The following is a 21514-nucleotide window of genomic DNA, read 5'->3' as shown; positions in this document are numbered from 1 at the left end:
TGCTGCCAGTGTCTTTGGGTGGTATGAGTTCCACATATTTCATCTCCATGTCTCTACTTTAAGGGAGCGCCCCTATCCTTCTTACCTTTTCCTAAATACACTCCCTACGTTGGAGTCGGTTTGGGCCCATGGCATTGTGGAAGGAAACAGGTGAATGGATTTGTTTTCAGGGAGGCTAATTGTAGTTGGGAAGTATACATGGGTGCTTGTGCGCACACACATACACACACACACTCCTAAAGATTTAACAAAACTAAACCAGTGTTCTGAGGGCTAAACTAAGTGGTAGATTTAAAAGTTTGTTTTAGTTTAAAACTTGTCAGTAGTAGAGACTGAAATGTTAGGAAGAATGAATGAGTACTATAATGACTAGGATAGAGCTATCAAGTAGATATAAATAAAGGAGTAATGGAAACTTAAGGGGATGGGCAGGAGCTTTTTTAGAGGGATTGATTAAGATGGAAAGGACTGTGGATTACTGGGGAATTGTGTAAGGAATTTAGTAGCTGGGGTCAGGCAGAAAAAGGAGTGAGCAAATCTTATGTGGCCATAGGATAAGATAAAGAGTCAGCGAATGAGAATCAGCGCGGAGTTTTCAAAGCTGCACAACTTCCTGGTGGAAGAAGAGGACCTGTTTCTTCAGAGACTGAGCAAAGAAGAAGAAGAGACAAAGACGAAGCTGAATGAGAACAGGATAAAACTCAATCAAACAATTGCTTCATTGAAGAAGCTCATCTTAGAGGTTGGGGAGAAGAGGCAGGCCTCCAGCCTGGAGATGTTGCAGGTGAGACAGTTATGGGTGGGGATGATCTTGTCTTCCTTCATAACTGAGCTCCCTCTTGTCTTAAGAGCTGAATGTCCTTCCTGGTGAGTGGGTTTCATAGACATGTCTTATCTCTGTTGCTAGTTCTTTTTTTTTTTTTTGAGACGGAGTTTCGCTCTTGTTACCCAGGCTGGAGTGCAATGGCGCGATCTCGGCTCACTGCAACCTCCGCCTCCTGGGCTCAGGCAATTCTCCTGCCTCAGCCTCCTAAGTAGCTGGGATTACAGGCACGCACCACCATGCCCAGCTAACTTTTTGTATTTTTAGTAGAGACGGGGTTTCACCTTGTTGACCAGGATGGTCTCGATCTCTCGACCTCGTGATCCACCCGCCTCGGCCCCCCAAAGTGCTGGGATTACAGGCTTGAGCCACCGCGCCCAGCCTGTTGCTAGTTCTGTTACTGCTGTCACACAACTACAAAGTCAGATTCACCATTCAAAGGAAATGAATGTGAAATTTAGGTATGCTGAGCTCAGGTCATAGGAGATAAGTTGATTCACATGGTCTCATAGTTCATCTAGGATCAGACACTTAGCATGTCTGAGACTTTTTCATTCTTCTTATTTGTACATTTATAATTCTTTACTAAACAATAAAACAGGCCGGGTGCAGTGGCTCAAGCCTGTAATCCCAGCACTTTGGGAGGCTGAGGCGGGTGGATCACGAGGTCAAGAGATCGAGACCATCCTGGTCAACATGGTGAAACCCCGTCTCTACTAAAAATACAAAAAATTAGCTGGGCGTGGTGGCGTGTGCCTGTAATCCCAGCTACTCAGGAGGCTGAGGCAGGAGAATTGCCTGAACCCAGGAGGTGGAGGTTGTGGTGAGCTGAGATCGCACCATTGCACTCCAGCCTGGGTAATAAGAGCGAAACTCCGTCTCAAAAAAAAAAAAATAAAACAAAGCAAGCATAAAACTCCCAAGTACATAATTGTATCAACAATAAGAGAAACATATCTTTCTCGCTTATATTTATTACAATCACAGCTTAATTAAACTTTGTTCTTATCCCCATATTTTGAGTGGCGCTTTCATTTAAATAATTTCCAGTATCTAGCAACATTCAAAAAATTACAATTGTAACTCAGCATTTAAGGTTGGGTCGTTAGGCCAGTTTGTTATCAAAAGGCCTTCCTTTGAGTTAATCTTTACCTTTATATTCTCTTTAGGTGAAGTATCCTTATCGCTTCTTTTAGTTTCTGGGTAGGGTCCTACATTTGTGACTGCTGAAATAATTCATGTTGGGCCTCAGATGTCTTAGAACTTCTCTTTCTTCCGTATCATGTGACTGAAGGTGAAATGATCTCTGAAAGATATTCTCAAAAACATTTTCTGTGTACCATTACTATTTTTTTCGTAAGCAAGAGACAACATTCTGTTCTACTCTTAAGGAAGAGAGAAACCTGGACCCAATCACTAGTTATTATCAATAAGAAATTGCTAGCTGGGTTTTATGTGATAGATACAACATTTAATATTAAATGTAATGATTTCCAAGAATTATGCAAAAGTTTTACAGCATGATTAAGGAATGAAGTTCCAAGTACATATCCAAATGTGTGTCATGAAAAAGTCTCTGAAATAACACATTTAAAATACAGGCTTAACATCTAATTAGAATTTGAAACCTCTGAGATACATGTGAACCAGCAGAATGCTTACAAAAAAATTATATCAACAAACAGAAATGCAAAGTTAGGGAAATGATTAAAAAAGATGAAAGTGGGGCTGGGTGCAGTAGCTCATGCCTGTAATCGCAGCACTTTGGTAGGCTGAGGTGGGCAGATCACCTGAGGTCAGGAGTTAGAGACCACCCTGGCCAACATGGTGAAACTCTGTCTCTACTGAAAATACAAAAATTAGTCCTGCATGGTGTTAGGCACCTGTAGTCCCAGCTACTTGAGAGGGTGAGGCAGGAGAATCATTTGAACCCAGGAGACAGATTGCAGTGAGCCGAGATCGTGCCACTGTACTGCAGAGTAAGACTGTCTCCAAAAAACAAGGTAAAACAAAGAAAAAATGAAACTGAAACATAGAATGTCAGAGCCTGAGAGAACTTACTATACTTATCTCTCCATCCATTTTTAAAATTTATTTCTTCACTTTTACCCCATGACCCATTTCTAACTCACGTGTGCATACTTCACATTTTACCTCTTCCTTTTTCCAGTAATAGATAACCCAGGTTGCCTCCAACACCATCACCACTGCAAATAATGCTGCAGTGAAACCATTAATATCTGCTCTTTTTTATCTTTATTTTTATTTTATTTATGTAGGTTTTGAGACAGGCTCTTGCTTTGTCACCTGGGCTGGAGTACAGTGGTGTGTTCATAGCTCACTGCACACTTGAGCTTCTGGGCGCAAGTAATTTTCCCACCTTGACCTCCCAAAGGGTTGGGGGATTACAGGTGTGAGGCATGTCCCCAGCTGTTTTATTTAAATTGGTCTTGGGGTTTCTTCTCTAGTTTTCAACTTCTTGAGTTGGAATGCTTGGCTTATTTATATTTACCCTTTTGTTTGCTGGTAAATTTATTTGTTATACTTTTATCTTTAAGTATTGCTCTGTATTCCACAGGTTTTGACAAGTTGTTACATTTATTGTCATAATAAACATTAAAACACGTTTTAAGGCCGGGTACAGTGGCTCATGCCTGTAATCCCAGCACTTTGGGAAGCTGAGGTGGGAGGATCTCTTGAACTCAGGAATTTGCACTAGCCTGGGCAACTTAGCAAGACCTTGTCTCTATTTAAATAAAAAGTATGACACCCATGGAGAAAAATGTGTAAATCATAAGTTTGACATACTATCACAAAGGGACCACTCATGTAACTACTACTGAAGTCAAAAAGTAGAACACACATAGCATCCTAGAAGCTTCCTCATGTCCCCAGTCAATACGCCCTTCCCTTCTCCTCAAAGGATAGCCTCCTTCTGGGCCGCTCATACTCTTGTTTCGTTTTGCTTTTTTTTTTTTTTTTGAGATGGAATCTTGCTATATTGCCTAGGCTGGAGTGCAGTGATGTGATCTCAGCTCACTGTAACCTCTGCCTCCTGGGTTTAAGCGATTCTTCTGCCTCAGCCTCCCAAGTGGCTGGGATTACAGGCATGTGCCACCACGCCTGGCTAATTTTTTATTTTTAGTAGAGACGGGATTTCGCCATGTTGGCCAGGCTGTTCTCGAACTCCTGACCTCAAGTGATGCATTTACCTCGGCCTTGCAAAGCATTGGGATTACAGGCATGAGCCACTGCGCCTGGCACTCGTGCGTATTTTTGAGTGAGTATCTTACAGGATGCACTCTTTTGTATTGGCTTCTTTTGCTCACATTACGTTTGTGAGATGGATTCATGCAGTAAGTATTTTTTTCATTGCTATACACCAGTGTTTTCAATCAGGGTGATTTGGCTCCCTCAGAGTGCAAAATCTGACGTTTTATGGAGACATTTTTGGTTGTCACAACTCGAGGGTGGTTACTATTAGCATCTCTTGTGTGTAGGATACTACCAAACATTCTGTAATGTACAAGACATGCCTGCCTTCAGCTCCCAGCAAAGACTTATTGAGACCAAAACATCAGTAGTGCCTGTCATATTCCATTATATTAATATACCAAAGCATATTATTCATTTTTCTTTAGAGGGAAATTTGGATGATTTCTGTTTTTATTATTAAGTAAAAACAGGGATATTTGTGAACATATCTTTTTGGCTGCACATTTATACACATTTCTATTAGCTGTATACCTGTGAGAACAATTCCGGGTTGTAGAACATACATGTGTGTTCAGCTTTAGTAGATGATTCCAAACCATTTTCAAACTGGTACAAAGTGATGGTTCTAGTTTACAGTATTGTTAGCAATGTGTAAAGTTAGAGATCCAGTTGCTCTGCATCCTCACCAATACTTAGATTTGTCACTTGTTTAATTTAGCCATGTTGAAGGGTGCAGAATGTCATCTTCTGCCCTTAGTCAGCACCCCTTCCCTCTTTCTAAACTTATATGGAGATATATATATATATATATATCTACCTTTCCTTGATAAAGATAGTTTCTTTTTTTTTTTTTTTTTTTAAACACAGGGTCTCACTCTGTTGCTAGGCCGGAGTGCAGTGGCACCATCTTGGCTTAATGCAACTTCTGCCTCCTAGGCTCAAGCAATTCTTATGCCTCAGCCGCCCACATAACTGGGGTTATAGACACCTGCCACCATGCCTGGCTAATTTTTGTATTTTCATAGAGACAGTGTTTCACTGTGTTGGCCAGGCTGATCTCACACTCCTGACCTTAAGTGATCCACCCATCTTAGCCTCCCAAAGTGCTGGGATTACAGGCATGAGCCACTACACCTGTCCTGATGAAGTTATTTTCCTGATAACTAGTGAGATTGAGCACTTTTCATGTGGTAATTAACCATTTTTTAAATGAACAATTTAGATTTACAAAAAAGTTGAGAAGATCGGACAGAGTTCTCACATACCCCTTTACCCAGTTTCCTGTGTTGTCAACATCTAGTGTTAATATAGTTCATTTGTTACAATTAATGAACCAGTGGTAGAGTATTATTAACTAGAGTTCGTCGTTTATTTCCATTTCCTCAGTTTTTATCTAGTGTTCATTTTATTCTCCAGACCCACACCTAGGAATCCAGATTATATTTGGTTGTCAGTGTCTCTCCTTAGTTGCCTCTTGGCTGTGCCATTTTCTCAGACTTTTCTGGTTTTTGATGACATTGACAGTTTTTGAGGAGTGCTAGTCAGGTATTTTGTAGGCTTCCCCCATTGGAATTTGTCTAATGATTTTCTCATGATTAGGCTGGGTTACAGGTTTTTGGAGGAGCTGTATTTTTTAAATACATGTTGGCACTGGTTACCTGATTTTGTTACTTAGAATTTTTGCATCTATGTGTTTAAGTAAAACGGGTTTATATATTTTTTTAAATATTTTGTTTCATGGCTTAAGGACCATAATAGTCTCTGAAAAATCAGTTGGGAAAATTTTCTGTTTTTCTCTTTTCTGTTACAACTTAGGCATTTTCAGTTCCTTAAAGTTTAGTAAAATTTACCTGTAGAAAAAACTCTTTGGACTTGGGCATAATAAAATATCCCTTACGATTATAATTTAAAAGTAATCTTGTAAGACAAAGGGAAGGAGAAGAGCAGAAGCTCAAAGCTGGCGCTTCTGAGGACTCCACCAAAAGGCAGGCGTAGGAGCGGGCTCTGTGATGGAAACTAGTTGGGGAGGCTGGCGGGAAGCCAGGACCCAGTTCATGTCATGGTGCCCAAGGAGAAAGAGTAGAGGCCTAGGAAAGGGACCAGTCAGCATTGTCGAATAGTGCAGAGGAGCCAATGAAACAAACGACCAGATTCTGTCAATCCATTGGCTTTGGCAGCAGAAAATCATATGTGACATGTGCAAAAGCAACTGTCAGAAAATACCTGCTCACATAGTTGTGTCCCAGATCTCTAGGAGAAGATTCATAACTTGCTTATTTCTTCCTTCTTTTCACAGAATCCGAAAGATGTGTTGACCAGGTATGCACTCCTGTTCTCTTATGGGGACCTGGGTGGCATGGTAAAGGTACAGGCTGAGCAGAGGGGAAACAAGGCCTGGGCTCCACGGGTCAGTCTGAGCATACCCTGAAGGGGATCTGAGGAAAAATACTCCTGATCACTTCTGGAAGGAGGAATGGGAACAAAAGCCATCTGAACTTTGGGCTGAGAACCTTTGACTGCGAGTGAGGGTCTTGGTTACCCTAGTTGTCCAGTAAGATCAGTCTTCTCTACTTTCTTAGGAGTGAGATCCAGGATGTGAACTATTCCCTTGAAGCTCCAAAGATGAAAACAGTGTGTCAGATACCATTGATGAAGGAAATGCTAAAGCGATTTCAAGGTGAGCAGAAATTTCTAGGACTTGGGACTCCTTAGAAATCTTTCAGATAAGAGAATAAACAGAGAAGTCCGAAGAGGTAGGAGGAAACAGAGCATGCAGCTAGTAAGAGTGTCAGAAAAGATGGTTAATAAATGGATATATACTTCATTCAACAAACATTTATTTAACACATTGTTATGGGGTGCTAGTGATTAAAAAATCTGTTCACTTCTTTATGCGTTCATAAGCACGTTGGAGAGACAGACACACAGCACTCACTATAATATAGTAGGAGCCAGTGTTTGCTGGCAGTAGAAATAAAATGTTACAGAAGTTTAGGGAAGGGCTCTGTTGGGGGTGAGATGGGAAAGTTTTCACAGCAGAGGTGACAGTTTTGAGATTTGAGGGATTAGTAGGAGTTTGGCAGGTGGAAAATGGGGATGATTGTTTCAAGCAGAGGCAGCAGTGTGAGTTAAGGTGTGGAGAAAATGGAGGGGCAGGTATCCAATGAGGCTAAAGAACAAGGTGTATTTTGGGGAAAGGTAGAGGTTGAAGTTGAGAAGATGAATGTAGGACAGACTGAATATAATAAACTCATTGGATCTCCAGGGAGGCACCAAGGCATGTACATGCTGTAGAAGCTGTGCTGGCAATTCTCGTGTGCACATCCTTGATTGAGAACCGTGTTGTAGGCTGGGTGCAATGGCTCCTGCCTGTAATCCCAGTACTTTGGGAGGCTGAGGCAGGCGGATCACTTGAGGTCAGGAGTTTGAGGTCAGCCTGGCCAGCATGGTGACATCTCGCCTCTACTAAAATAGAAAAATTAGCTGGGCATGGTGGTGTGTACCTGTAATCCCAGCTACTCAGGAGGCTTAGGCAGAAGAATTGCTTAAACATGGGAGGCAGAGGTTGCAGTGAGTGGAGATCATGCCACTGCACTTCAGCCTGGGTAACAGAGTGAGACCGTGTCTTCAATAAAAAAGAAAGAACCATGTCGTAGAGGTTTACTTTCAGCCAGAATGGAGTAAATAGGAATTATTTTCTTATCTGCAGCCACTAAAATAAAAACACAAAAACAAAACAGGCACAGTATGTCAAACAACAAGTTTTCAAAGCACCAGACATCAGGCAGTGAAGGACGGTGATTTTTGAGAAATGTGAAACAAACAAGGTCAACCTATGATTGCCCTACCCTCTGCCTGAGGAAGTTTCTAGGCCGTCTAAGGCTGGCTTAACTGAGGGAGAGTGAGGGAGACTTGCTGAGTTGAGGAATGGAGCCAGGAGTCCACGGAGAACAAAGCAGTGAGAGTGCACAAAGTACTGGGTGGTGTCCTGGAGAGGAGAGAGCCGGACAGAGAGAGAACCCTCGCCATCTATGGAGGAACTTCCTAGGTGTTCAGCAGAGTTCTGATCCGCACATGCCTATGAAAATCTACCCATGGCTGGAGATAGAAGCTTCTAAAACTATTAGAGGGAATGGTTCCTGGTGCTCACACAGGGCCAGGAACAATGCTGGTTCGTATCAGCCAGACCAGAAAACTCATGGATCATGGGCACTGGGTAGCATACTCAGGAAAATCTTGGTTCATCAGTAGAGAGTACTGCTCTCTGGTACTGCTCCACACCCACCTTACAGATCATGAAAGCAAGACCCAAGAGGATCAAACTCTTTCCAAATAACTTAACTGCATTTCAGAATAAAGCCCTAGAAAATTGGTAGGAATAAACAAAAAGAAGAGCACCTAACAATCTAAATTCACAATGTCTGGCATCCAGTCAAATATTGTCACACATTGAAAAAGATAGGAAAACAGTGACACATAATGGAGGAAAATAATCAACTGAAACTGACCTAGAATTGACACAGATGTTAGAATAAGCATGGAAGGATATTAAAAAATTTATTATAAGTATATTCTGCACAGAGGTATATGGAGACCAGATCAGAATTTTAAAGATGAAGACTGGTGATTAAGGTGAAGAATGTACAGAATGGGATTAATAGTTGATTAAATATTACAAAAGAAAAAAATGGCGAACTAGAAGACAGAGCAATGGAAACTACCCAAAATGAAATATACACAGAATAAAAGAATTTTAAAGAACACAACATCAGTGACCTGTGGGACAAATTTATACAGCCTTATCTATGCTGATTGGAGTCCCTGAAGGAGAGGAGTGGGGATGGGGATGGAATAGGAAAAATACTTGAAGAAATAATGGCCAAAGATTTTCTGAATGTAATGGAAACTAAGTCTGCAGATTCAAGATGCTCCACAAACCTTAAGTACGAGAAATACGAAGAAAAATACACCAAGGCTCATCATAACTTGCCAGTAATAAAAAGAAAATCTTAAATGCAACCAGGAGAAAGGACATGTTACTTGAAGTGGAAAGTAATGGATGACAAAGATGACATCACACTTCTCAATGGAAACAGTGTAAGTGAGCAAACTCTAAAGTCCTGAACGAATAAACTGTTAACCTAGAGTTCTAGAACTGGCAAAAAATATTCTTCAAAAACAAAGGTGAAATAAAGAAGTTTGAAGGTAAATTAAAGCCTAAAAGAAAGAGTTTACAGCAGATTGACAGAGTCTTTCAGGCAGAAGGAAAATGCCAGGTGGAAATCTCCACACAAAGGAATAAAAGAGCACCAGAAATGGTAATGATGTGAATAAATATATATTAGTGTCATTATTTATTCCTTTAAAAAGGAATTGTGATGGTAAGTTTATATGTCAACTACGCTGGGCCATATAGTGCCCAGATATTGGTCAAAAATTATTTTGGGTGTTTTTGTGAGGGTGATTTTGGATGAGATTAACATTTAAATTAGTAGGCCTGTGTAGATTGCCCTTCATAATGTGGGTGGGCCTCATCTAATCAATTGAGGGCCTGAATAGTTAAAAAAAAAAAAAAAGGCTGACCTTTCCCCTGAGCAAGATGGATTTCTACAGCGTACTACTGCCTTGGACTTCACCTGCAGCATTGGCTCTTCCTGTCTAATGACTTTCAAACTAGAACACCAACTCTATCTGGGTCTTGAGCCTGCCAACTCACACAGCAGATTTGGACTTTCCAGTAGCAACAATCACACTAATCAATTCCTTATATTAAATCTCATACACTGGATGGATGTGGTAGCTCACATCCGTAATGCTAGCGCTTTGGGAGGCTGAGTTAGGAGGACTGCTTGAGGCCTGGAGTTCGAGACCAGCCTGTGCAACATAGTGAGACCCTGCCTCTACAAAAAATAAAATAATTAGCTGAGCATACTGGTGTCTGCCTGTAGTCCCATCTACTTGGGAGGCCACAGCGGGAGTATGGCTTAAGCCCAGGAGATTGAGGCTGCAGTGAGCTATGATTGCACCACTGGACCCCAGCCTGGGCAACAGAGCAAGACCCCATCTCAAAACCCAGAAAGCATGTGTGCACACATGCACCCACACACTACACACACATAACACGTGGGCATATGCATCCTTTTGGTTCTGTTCCTTCGGAGAACCCTGACTAATAATAATCGACTATTTCAACAGACAAAAGTGGTGTATTTTGGAGTTTATAAAATATTTATAAATAAAATGTGTGACAACAGTAGTGTGAAGATTGGGAGAGGGGAGATGAAAGTATACCGTGATACAGTTCTTATATGTGAAGTGGTGTCATATCACTTGAAGGGAGACTAATAAAAAGGTGTATACTTGTGCCAGGCCCCTGCTGACTTCATTAAGGATGGCACCACGTCTGAAAGGCCAAAGAGACTTGGAATCGTGAAGGAGACATAGGGTTTATTGAAAACCTACATGCAGGGCAGTCCAAGAACAGCCGGCTGGACAGGAAAACAACTCCTACAATTTGTGAAAAGCAACAATTTGTGAAAAGCACGCAGGTTATAGATGGCATTTTCATTTAGCAATCTCCACCTGGCATCCTCCATTTAACCCAATAGAAATGGCCTTGATTCACTATATAGCTTGCTTTCCAAGAAATAGACCAGGAGTTCACATGGCCTTGATAGATAAGGAATGCATTTCTGGGTTGGCCACTCCTGGATTCCTTAGCTTGGAACTCTGGACACACAGTCTTCTTAGACCATAGGGTGTGCTGGAGTTAATTGCTGTCAGGTGCATCTGCCATACACTACAGCCCAGCATACGCTTGAGTGGCCCCCTGTTCTTATCATACCATTCTCTGCAGTTTCCCTGGGTCAAGGTATGTGCAGGAGCATTGCTGCCAGATGCCGCAGCAGCAGTAGAAACCACTGCAACAAAAGACAATGACAAGCATAGTAACAATTATACTTTCCAGAAAGCTTTTCCAAGCACTTGAAGTTGATTAAACCACATGGTTATAGGGTCATAAGATAGAGATGCTATAGCTGAAATATGGGTTTCTAGGGTTCACATAGCCCCGGTTGTCATGTGAGAGTAATCAGGGATATATGTACCACATTAGTGTATATATTAATGTGCAACTTCACCCTGGGCAGCAGTTAAGATGTCCAGGGCCATGCAATTTTACATAGTTGCCCAGTGAAGAGTAATGGCATGGCACAGGTATCCTTGAAGGCTGCAGCCATATGTTTAGTGAAGGCTCCAATTTGCAGCTCTATATCTGTTGCTGCCACTTGGGGGCAAAAATGGCCAAAGGATAAAACCACCAGGATGCACACTTCTGGAAGTGCCTGGCTTTTACACTCTCCCAGTTAGTAGGAATGGTGTCTAAATGGAACAGAATGTTTCTGGCAGGTAAGGGTGACCCCAGGTGTATCTACCAGCCCAATTGTAGGGTAAGTAGGGCCAGCTGTGGTTGCCATCTACCCATCCCCCAAGGGGAGGGCATGGGCCCTCGAATAGAGACAGTCACTGTGCCACCCTAGCCACATACTGTTAGCTATTTGAAGGGATTGGTTGCATTGCTGTGGGGGTAGCTAAACCATATTATGGGTTTAGCTTGTGACATGCTCTTATCATGCCTTTCAATACATAAGGGTGCATGACTTAACTACCTGTATCTGCACTCTTGTCACTTACCCTTGTCCTTCGTGTACAATATACGTCACAGCTGGGGTATCATTAACTTGCTCCCATACAAGGTGGAAAATATGTCATTTTGTCTCATTGATGGTGGGAAACTCACTGCATAATGTGATGGTGTTGCTAAAGGGAAGTGAGTGAGGTTCATTATGCCAAGTATAGTTGTGGCTCCAGGCACTCAGGTTAGCAGCGTGGATGCGCCTTGGCAGGCCCACTGTGGAGGAGAGGGGAAGCCCTCTGCAGACCCAGTAGTCTGTTGTGTTCTGGAGAGAGGTCACCATGTGCACCCAGTTGGTGAAGTAGTTTGCTGCACCCCATCTATGGGCAACAGGTGAGATGTTTAGTGGGTACAAGAAAGGGGAAGCCATTTAATTTAGTAAGACACAGGAAGTTGTGTTATTCTGAGAGCACCAACCCTGGCAGTGGCCTGATGCCTGGTTTACAATACCCAGTGGCTTGGGCTCTCCGCGATGCTTTGCAAGAAGCCAGAGTAAGACAGTCAGGGCGGGGGGCGGTATTATAATGTTCTATAAGAGGATGATTGTTTCCTTGTACAAGGAGGACTGGGATTCGTTATTTTAGAAGTACAGGGGGATGGGGGAGTAGGATGTAAAATAGGTGTGACCTGTATATTCTATTCTAGGCCCTTCCCCCATGGAGTACAAGAACTGACTTGAGAAATCTTTTTTTTTAGTTGCTACATAATTGCACATATTTATGGGGTACAGTGTGATGTTTCTATACGTGTATAAAATGCATAATGATCAAATCAGAGTAATTAGCGTATTTACTACCTCAAACATTTGTCATTATCTGCATTGGGAACATTGAAAATCCATTCCTACCAACTGGGAGAGTGTAAAATCCCAGGGAGAGTGGGATCGACTGTCTCCCACTCTGTCTGAACCTATTTCCCAGCTTCACCAATTCCACAGCAGTACAATCCTGCATTGTGGTGATCTACCTTCTTTCAGGTGGAGGCAAGTCTTGCAGGGCTACCCCCCTGGGTGTGGTTGGTCCTCTTTCATCTTGGTGGTGAACATTAGACATGCCGAGAGGATGGGAAACTCTATGGACTCATCCCAGTCGTCATCCTTTTCCCCACTAGATCTCTCCCCAGGGTCCCAGGACATAGTCATGATAGTCCTAACCCCATGTGGCAGTCAGTGACACTTAAAACAGGCTCCTCAACAAACCAGTGTCTCCATTCTGTCATCCTGTTCCCAGAGGTGGGACAGTGAGCTCTCCAACACTTCAGCCTGAGCTAATGTATCTCTTTCTAGTTGCAGCTCATCTTGTAACTGGTACACCCTTGCCTGTGCCACAGGCTTAGCCTTTGGGCACAGGAGTGACCAGCCAACTGTAGCTGCCACAACTTGGGTGTTTGACTTTCCCTTAGTTGGATCCACCCCCTGCAGCAGTTCTAGGACTTTTAGCATTTTGGGGGTATTCCCATACTCACCTGGTGGGCCCCACCCATCAAGGATAGTGGCTATCGGGCCCTACATACATGTGGACAGCCAGCCCAGGATTTCCCCTGTGGATTTCCTCTCCCCGATCCCATTGTCTTGGCATTCGTGGAATTTTCTCCAATCTTATGCTGGGCTAATTGTGTTAGATCCCTATTAATTCCAGTAGTGATGGCACTGTGTCTGAGAGGTGGAAGAGACCTGGAGCCAGTGAATGAGACATAGGGTTTATTGAGAACTTACATGCTGGGTGATCCAGGAGCAGTGGGCTGGACACAAAAACCAATTGCTACTGTGTGTAAAAAGCATGCAGATAGCATTTTCACTTAGCAGCCTCCTCCTAACAACCTCCATTTAACTTGAAACAAAGGGTCTTGGTCTTCTGTACAGCCTGCATTCCAAGAATGGGCCAGAGGTTCAGCTATTCAGATGTCCGTCATAGATAAGGAGCAAATCTCTGGGTTGGCCACTCCCACATTTGTTAGCTTGGAAGTCTGAACACACATTCTCCTTAGACCATATGGTCATTCTCAGGGTATGCTTGAGTTACTGCTGTGAGGTGCGTCTGTCATATGATACTATAAATCTTAAACCACTAAAATAAAAGAGTTGTAGCTAATCAATAAAGGAAGTAAAGTGGAATTATAAAAAATGATTAAAAATAAGGCAGGAAAAGAATATATAGGACAAATAGAAAACAGCAAAATAATAGACAAATTAATCATATTAATAATCACATTGACTATAAATGGTCTGAATGCTGTAATCAAAAGGCAGAAGCTGGTTGGATTGGCTAAAAAAAAAAAAAAGCAAGACCCAACTGCATACTGGAAAAGAGGAAACACATTAAATATAAAGAACCATATATGTTTAAAGCAGAAGAATGGAAAAAGATACGTCATGTTAATAGATCTGGAGTGGGTATATTAGTATCAAAGTAGATTACTGAGCAAAGGTTATTAGCAGAGATAAAGAATGTTATATCCTAATGATAAAGGGGCCAGTCCATCAAGAGGATGCAAGTTCTAAACATTTATGCACTTGACAGTGCTTCTGTATTAAGCAAAAAACTAATAGAGCTGCAAGGAGAAATAGGCAAATTCACAATTACCTTTGGTGTTTTTAATAATTTTCAGAACAATTAGGCAGTAAATCAGCAAGGATATAGTAGACTTGAATAACTATCAATCAACTTGATTCCATTATTTATAGAACAGTTCACCCAGCAGTTATATACGACATATTTTTTCAGTGTATGTGAAACATTTTCCAAGTTAGACTAAGCTGGCCGTAAAGCAGGTGTCAAGAGGATTCAAGTCATACAGAGTATGTTCTCTGATCACAGTGGAATTGATAGGAATCAGTATCAAAATATCCTTTGAAAACCCTCCAAATGTCAAAAAAACTAAATAGACTTTTTAGTAACCCTTGAATTAAAGAAGAAATCAAAAGGCAAATTAAGAAGTACTTTGAATGGAATCAAAAGGAAAACACAACCTATCAGAATTTGTAGGATGCATCTAAAGCAGTACTTAAAGAAAAGTGTGTAGTGCTATATTGGAAAGAAGAAACTTCTTAAATCACTGACCTCAGCTTCCACCTTAAGAAACTAGAGAAAGAGGAGCAAGTAAAGCCCAAAGTTAACAGAAGAATGGAAATAATAAAAATCAAAGCGGAAATCACTGCAATGAAATATAGAAAGCCAACAGAAACCAAGGAAACCAAAAGCTGGTCCTTTGAGAATTTCAGTAAAATTGACAGACCTTTAATCAAAATGATCAGAAAAAAAGAAGATACACATTACTAATGTCAAAAATGAGAAAGGTGATGTCATTACAGATATTAAAAGGATAATAGAATATTAGGAGCAACTTTTTGCCAATAAACTTGACAACATAGATGAAATGGACAAAGTCCTTAAAAGACACAAATTACCAAAGCTGACTCATGAAGATACAGGTAACTGGAAGAATCTCCTTTCTATGAAAGAAATTAGTATTAGAAACCTTTCAAATGGCTTTAGTTTTGTTTCTTTTCTTTTCTTTTCTTTTTTTTTCTTTGAGACAGAGTCTCACTCTGTCACCCAGGCTGGGGTGCAGTGGCACAATCAATGGTTTAAGCAATTCTCCTGCCTCAGCCTCCTTAGTAGCTGGGACTCCAGGTGGTACCACCACGCCTGACTAATTTTTGTATTTTTTTTTTTTTTAGTAGAGACGGGGTTTCACCATATTGACCAGGCTGGTCTAGACCTCCTGACCTCGTGATCCTCCCACTTTGGCCTCCCAAAGTATTGGGATTACAGGCATGAGCCACTGCACCTATCCCCCAAATGGCTTTCTTGGTGAGACATTTTACCAAACATTTAAGAAATAAATGCCAATTCTTCATGAACTCTTACTGAAATTTGAAGAGGGAATATTTCCCAGTTCTTTCTGTGAGGTCTGTATTACCATGATGGCAAAGTCGGACAAAGACATTACAAGAGAAAAGAATTACAGATCAGTGTCTCTCGTGAACATAGATACCTAAATTCTTTTTTTTTTTGAGACGGAGTTTCACTCTTGTTACCCAGGCTGGAGTGCAATGGCGCGATCTCGGCTCACCGCAACCTCCACCTCCTGGGTTCAGGCAATTCTCCTGCCTCAGTCTCCTGAGTAGCTGGGATTACAGGCACGTGCCACCATGCCCAGCTAATTTTTTGTATTTTTAGTAGAGACAAGGTTTCACTATGTTGACCAGGATGATCTCGATCTCTTGACCTCGTGATCTACCCGCCTCGGCCTCCCAAAGTGCTGGGATTACAGGCTTGAGCCACCGCGCCCGGCCTAGATACCTAAATTCTAAGAAAACTTTAGCAAATTGAATCCAACAATATATTAAAAGGATATGTAATAATTATGACCAATTTATATATCCTTTGATGCACAAAAAGCGTAGTACATAATAATCACAGTAATATGGGATTTATCCCAGAAGAGCGTGGTTGGTTTAACATTTGAAAATCGATGTAATTTATATCATTAAAGTTAAAAAAACAAACAAACAAACAAAAAACTATGTGATTGTCTCGGTTGAAGCAGGAAAAACATTTGTCAAACTCTAACATACATTCCTGATTTAAAAAAATATATATCCTCAAACTCAAGACGTGGAGAGTGGGAGGGAAGAGAATTTGGAGGCAGGGAGGCCAGGGAGGATGTTATTAACACACTGATGCTGGAGATGGGAGTAAAGGCAGTGGCAGTGGAGTGCAGGGGAGGAAAAGAACCTGAGTGACAAATTTCAGAGGTAGAATTGGCAGGACCTGGTGACTAATTACTATTGAAGGTTAGAGGAAAAAAGAGTTGAAAATAAAGATTTCAAAGCCTGAGTGTTCCGGCGGAGGTAACTGACACCTTAGAGAACACAGGAGGCACGATGTCTGCATATGAAGTGGATCAGTCCCGAGAGGAAAGAAGCGGGTGTAGGATAATTCAGTTTTGGATGAGCTGTGGGGAGATTTGTGGAGATGCCCTGTAAACAGCTGGAACCTGTGAAGAGAGACCTTGTTATTTTCTCCTGTGTGACACTTGTGTGTATGTAGCCAGAGAACCAGCTAGTCAGCAGCCTTGGTTTTAGTTTTGAGTCAACATGTGAGAATTTGTAAATATCTCTCCAAATTTTAGGCTGATTGGGAAAACTTGGGTCATGAAATAATTAGATCCTGTTGCTAGAGCTTAGTTTTTTTTTTTTTTTTTTTTTTTTTTTTTTTTTTTTTGTAGCTGGAGTCTTACTCGGTCACCCTGGCTTTAGTGCAGTGACATGATATTGACTCACTGCAACCTATGCCTACTGGATACATTTGAAAATCAATGTGATTTATATCATTAAAGTTAAAAAAAAGAAAGAAAGAAAGGAAAACTGTGTGATTATCTCAGTTGAAGCAGGAAAAACATTTGTCAAACTCTTAACATATATTCCTCAAGTGATTATCTTGTATCAGCCCCTTGACTGCCTGGGTTTACAGGAGCTCGCCATCACGTTGGGCTAGTGTGGTGTTTTTTTGTTTGTTTGTTTGTTTGTTTGTTTGTTTTTTTGGTGTTTACAGTAGAGACAGGGTTTTGCCATGTTGCCAGGCTGGTCTCAAACTTGTAACCTCAAGTGATCTCCTTGCCTCAACCTCCCAAAGTGCTGGGATTACAGTTGTGAGCTACCATGCTCAGCCTAGGGCTTAGTCTTTTAGGGCAGAAGGAAAATGAGGACTTCAGGTTGCTAAAGGCCATGCTGTGGGCAGCTAGGCCTGGCTGAGGATCAGTTGGACAGCAGTGAGGAGTCATGAGTGCTTGTTAGGAGGAGCAAGATGAAACTGATGCTGGAAAAGATGGGCATTTCTGGGGAAGGGTTGACGATAAGCTGTTGCACTACTTACCTCAGCTCTCATTTTCTCCACAGTGGCTGTAAACCTAGCTGAAGACACAGCGCATCCCAAACTCGTCTTCTCCCAGGAAGGGAGATATGTGAAAAATGTAGCATCAGCCAGTTCTTGGCCAGTGTTTTCTACAGCGTGGAACTTTGTCGCTGGATGGAGGAATCCTCAGAAGACCGCTCATGTAGAGAAATTTCAGCACTTACCCTGTGTTCTAGGGAAAAATGTTTTCACCTCAGGGAAACATTACTGGGAAATTGAGAGAAGAGATAGTCTGGAGGTTGCTGTTGGGGTGTGTCGGGAGGACGTCATGGGAATTACTGATCGTTCAAAAATGTCCCCAGATGTGGGAATCTGGGCAGTTTATTGGAGTGCTGCTGGCTGCTGGCCCTTGACAGGCTTCCCTGGAAGTCCCACCCAGCAAGAGCCCGCTGTCCACCGGGTGGGGGTTTACCTGGATCGTGGGACTGGGAATGTCTCCTTCTACAGCGCTGTGGACGGAGTGCACCTGCACACGTTTTCTTGTTCTTCTGTCTCACGCCTCCGGCCATTTTTTTGGTTGAGTCCATTAGCATCTTTAGTCATTCCACCAGTGACTGATGGGAAATGAGGCTTTTCTTTTCATTTTTTTTTTTTTTTTGAGACGGAGTTTCGCTCTAGTTACCCAGGCTGGAGTGCAATGGCGCGATCTCGGCTCACCGCAACCTCCGCCTCCTGGGTTCAGGCAATTCTCCTGCCTCAGCCTCCTGAATAGCTGGGATTACAGGCACGTGCCACCATGCCCAGCTGAAATGAGGCTTTTCTTCCCCTGAGCAAAACTCCTTCTCTGTAGTCCAACTCAGGAACACACGTCCCTGGCCCTTTTCTGCCCATCATGTCTCTATCCTGGGTAGTCCATCTTCCGAATCTCCCTAATCGAGCCGTTCAGTATCTGCCCTTTGTGTGCTTCAGAAGAGGTAGTCCCATGGGAGGTGGTTCTGGCCAATGGAGATGGGACAGAAAGTTTTCCAAAGTGCTTTTGGGGAATCTTTTTGTAGCTTTTAAAGAGATATATGGGGAAGACATATGGATGTTAGCAGCCACATTGGAACTGAGAACACAGGAATGGTGGAAAGGTAGAAGAAACAGTCTTTGTTGCCATTCTTAAATTGTTGAAGTTTCCTTGATCTCAAGCTCCTTGTTAATATGAGATAATGATGCCCTTATTGTATAAGGCAGTTTCAGTTGTATTTGGTTACTTGCAGCCTGAAGTACCGTAACTGGCAGTAAAGGCACATAGTGTGAACAGCTCACAGTATAGGCTTATTTCACTTCTGTGAACTTTGACAAAGGCATAGAATCCTTTTCTATCCAGTTGAGCATTGCCTCTTTTTTCTAGTAACTACTGATTCCCCCACTTTTTAGTCTTAGAAAATTGTGGGAATCTCCCCCAGACATCAAGATCCATACTTGAGAAGGTTCTTCCAATATAGCTACCTGGAGCTCTCCAAGGACTGACCAGGGACGTTTCCAGGGCTCAAGGATTTCTGGACCTTTCTACGAGTTGTGGACCATGAGAGGGCAGGAGGGCCCAGGGAAGGTTTTCGTACTGCTGAATGTTTTCCAGAGCATATATTACAATCCTTCAGAGTGGTACACTAGACTTGAGTGGTTTTTTGAGTGATAAGGCATCAGTTGGTTGGAACAGCAGGAAAAGGCATTCCAGTCTGCCCCGCTGGGTATGGCAGCCCTCCCGGGAGGGGCCCACATCCTCCTCCTCCAGTCCTTATCCAGGGGCAAGAGGCAGACCAGCAGCTGGACTTAATCGCCCTGTGTCCCTTTGCTTCTGGCTGGTAGATGATGTCAACTTGCTGTCTTGGTTGCCAGACTCTGTACACTCTGTTTCTGTTGTGTAATCAGTTTGTGTATTTTTTCTGTATTTGTCTCCCCTGTCTTGCTCTTCCCCTGAAGAATCTTGTCTTCTCTTTGACCATCTCAAATTGAGAACCTCTAAACTATTCCTGCAGAACTGCCTGGCTGGCACCCACAAGCGATAACCTCTTATTCCAGCAGGACCAAGGGGCCAGCTTCCAGCGAGTGACTCCAGTAAGTGCAGCCACCTCTCCCGCAAGGGTCTGCGAGCCTGGCCCCAGCAAGAGACCCTCCAGACCTCTGGCTCTAGAAAGCTGAATGTGTACACTTTATGGATCACACGCTTTGCATTTCTGTGAGGCAATCTTGGCACACTGGGGCTAACCAGTGGCCTAGGTAATTTTTTGTTTCATGGACTATGGACTCTTTCAAAGGGATCTGATCCTTTTGAATTTTCCACAGCCCCTAGATATAATCCCTTTTGATAAAAGGGTCTTTGCTTCTGATTATAGGAGCACTGTGAACATCTGTAAATAGGTTTTTATAATCCATGTATAATTGGTGTACACTCAAATAAAACCAGTCCCTAGCAGCCACTGTTTTCTGTATCGGGCCATAATGGAATTCTGAAGAAATCTTGGGGAGAGAGGGAGAGTTGGAACAAATGTCTGTTCCTGGATACCAATCTGGTGCTCAGACCTTTAGACTCATTGTAAATTGCCACTGCCAACATGAGACCAAAGTGTGTGACTTGTCAATGCAGCGTGACAGCATTAAAGACTGATGTTACACCTCAAAAAAAAAAAGAAAAAATTGTGGGACTCTCCCCTCACTCTGCCCACGTTGCAGTCCCTCTTTCCCAACCATGTCTCTGCCCTCAACTATTAACTGTGCTGTGTATTTATCAAGTACCTATATTGTATGTGCAGGGTTATTCATGTCATCATGAGAATGTTGGAATGCTTGTTAAATACCTTTTGCTAGCCTCTTCATATACTATGGCATATGACTCTCATCACAACTCAGTGAGATGGAAAGAAAAATCCTATTTGTACAAATGAGGAAACCAAACTCTTTATAGAGTAACTAGCTCATTTTTGGCTAGCTGGTAAATGGCAGTGTTGGGATTAAAATCCAGATTTGTCTGAGATGAAGGCCCATGCCCCTATCTACTCTCCCTTTATTCAGAAGCTTTAACTGGATGTTGATCTTTGTTTCAGGTTTTGATTTTGTTACATATTTTTTTTTAATCCTATGTATGTTTTCCTCACTCTACCCTTCTGCTCTAGATTGTCTGGACTCAGGAGATTGTGGCAGTTACTGGATAGTTATTTTTAAAATAATGATTGCTTTTCTCATATAAAGTCGTGTACTTATTGTAGAAAGTTTATAAGATAAAAAAAGTATAAAAATTAAAGTTCTGTACTACTAACATTTTAATGTATTTTCTTCCAGATTTTCAATAAAGACTTTCAGGCAGCAATTTAATGAGGCTTTTTTTTTTTAAACTTATATTTTAGTTTCAGAGGAACACATGCAGGTTTATTCTATAGATCAATTGCATGTCACAGGGATTTGGTGTACATATTATTTCATTACCTCGGTAATAAGCTTAGTACCCAATAGGTACTTTTTCGATACCTTTTTCCACCCTTTACCTTCAAGTAGGCCCTGGTGTCTATTGTTCCCTACTTGTGTCCATGGATGCTCAAATTTAGCTTCCCCTTATAAGTAAGAACATGTAATGTTTGGTTTTCTGTTCCTGTGTTTGCTTAGGATAATGGCCTCCAGCTCCACTCATGTTACTGCAAAAAGACATGATCTCTTTTTTATGGCTGCATAGTATTCCATGGTGTATATGTACTACATTTTCTTTATCAAGTCTACTGTTGATGGGCATTTAGGTTGATTCCGTGTCTTTGCTATTGTGAATAGTGCTGCAATGAATATATAAATGCATATGCTTCTATAGTCGAATGATGCCTTTGGGTATTGGGCATATACCCAATAATGGGATTGCTGGGTTGAATGATAGTAGTGGGGATTCTTTTTTTT

The 21514-nt window shown here is 41.9% G+C and overlaps 1 protein-coding gene across 2 annotated transcripts in view; it reads left to right on the top strand.

The window, feature by feature from the left end:
- TRIM4 (tripartite motif containing 4) overlaps positions 1–20942 on the top strand; it is a 30689-nt gene extending 9747 nt beyond the window's left edge. For both annotated transcript variants that reach the window (XM_074390537.1, XM_010344751.3), the window contains 4 exons: positions 554–784; positions 6336–6358; positions 6619–6716; positions 17635–20942. In XM_074390537.1, coding sequence (XP_074246638.1) covers positions 554–784; positions 6336–6358; positions 6619–6716; positions 17635–18218 — 936 coding nt within the window. In that variant the 3' untranslated portion in view covers positions 18219–20942. The remainder of the gene's footprint in view (positions 1–553; positions 785–6335; positions 6359–6618; positions 6717–17634) is intronic.
- The last annotated feature ends 572 nt before the right edge of the window (positions 20943–21514 follow it).

This window comes from Saimiri boliviensis, chromosome 20, assembly GCF_048565385.1.
Source record: "Saimiri boliviensis isolate mSaiBol1 chromosome 20, mSaiBol1.pri, whole genome shotgun sequence".
NCBI classification, from domain to species: Eukaryota; Metazoa; Chordata; class Mammalia; order Primates; family Cebidae; genus Saimiri; species Saimiri boliviensis.
The sequence above is the reverse complement of the archived record's forward strand: the minus strand, read 5'-3'. Positions and strand labels throughout refer to the sequence as shown.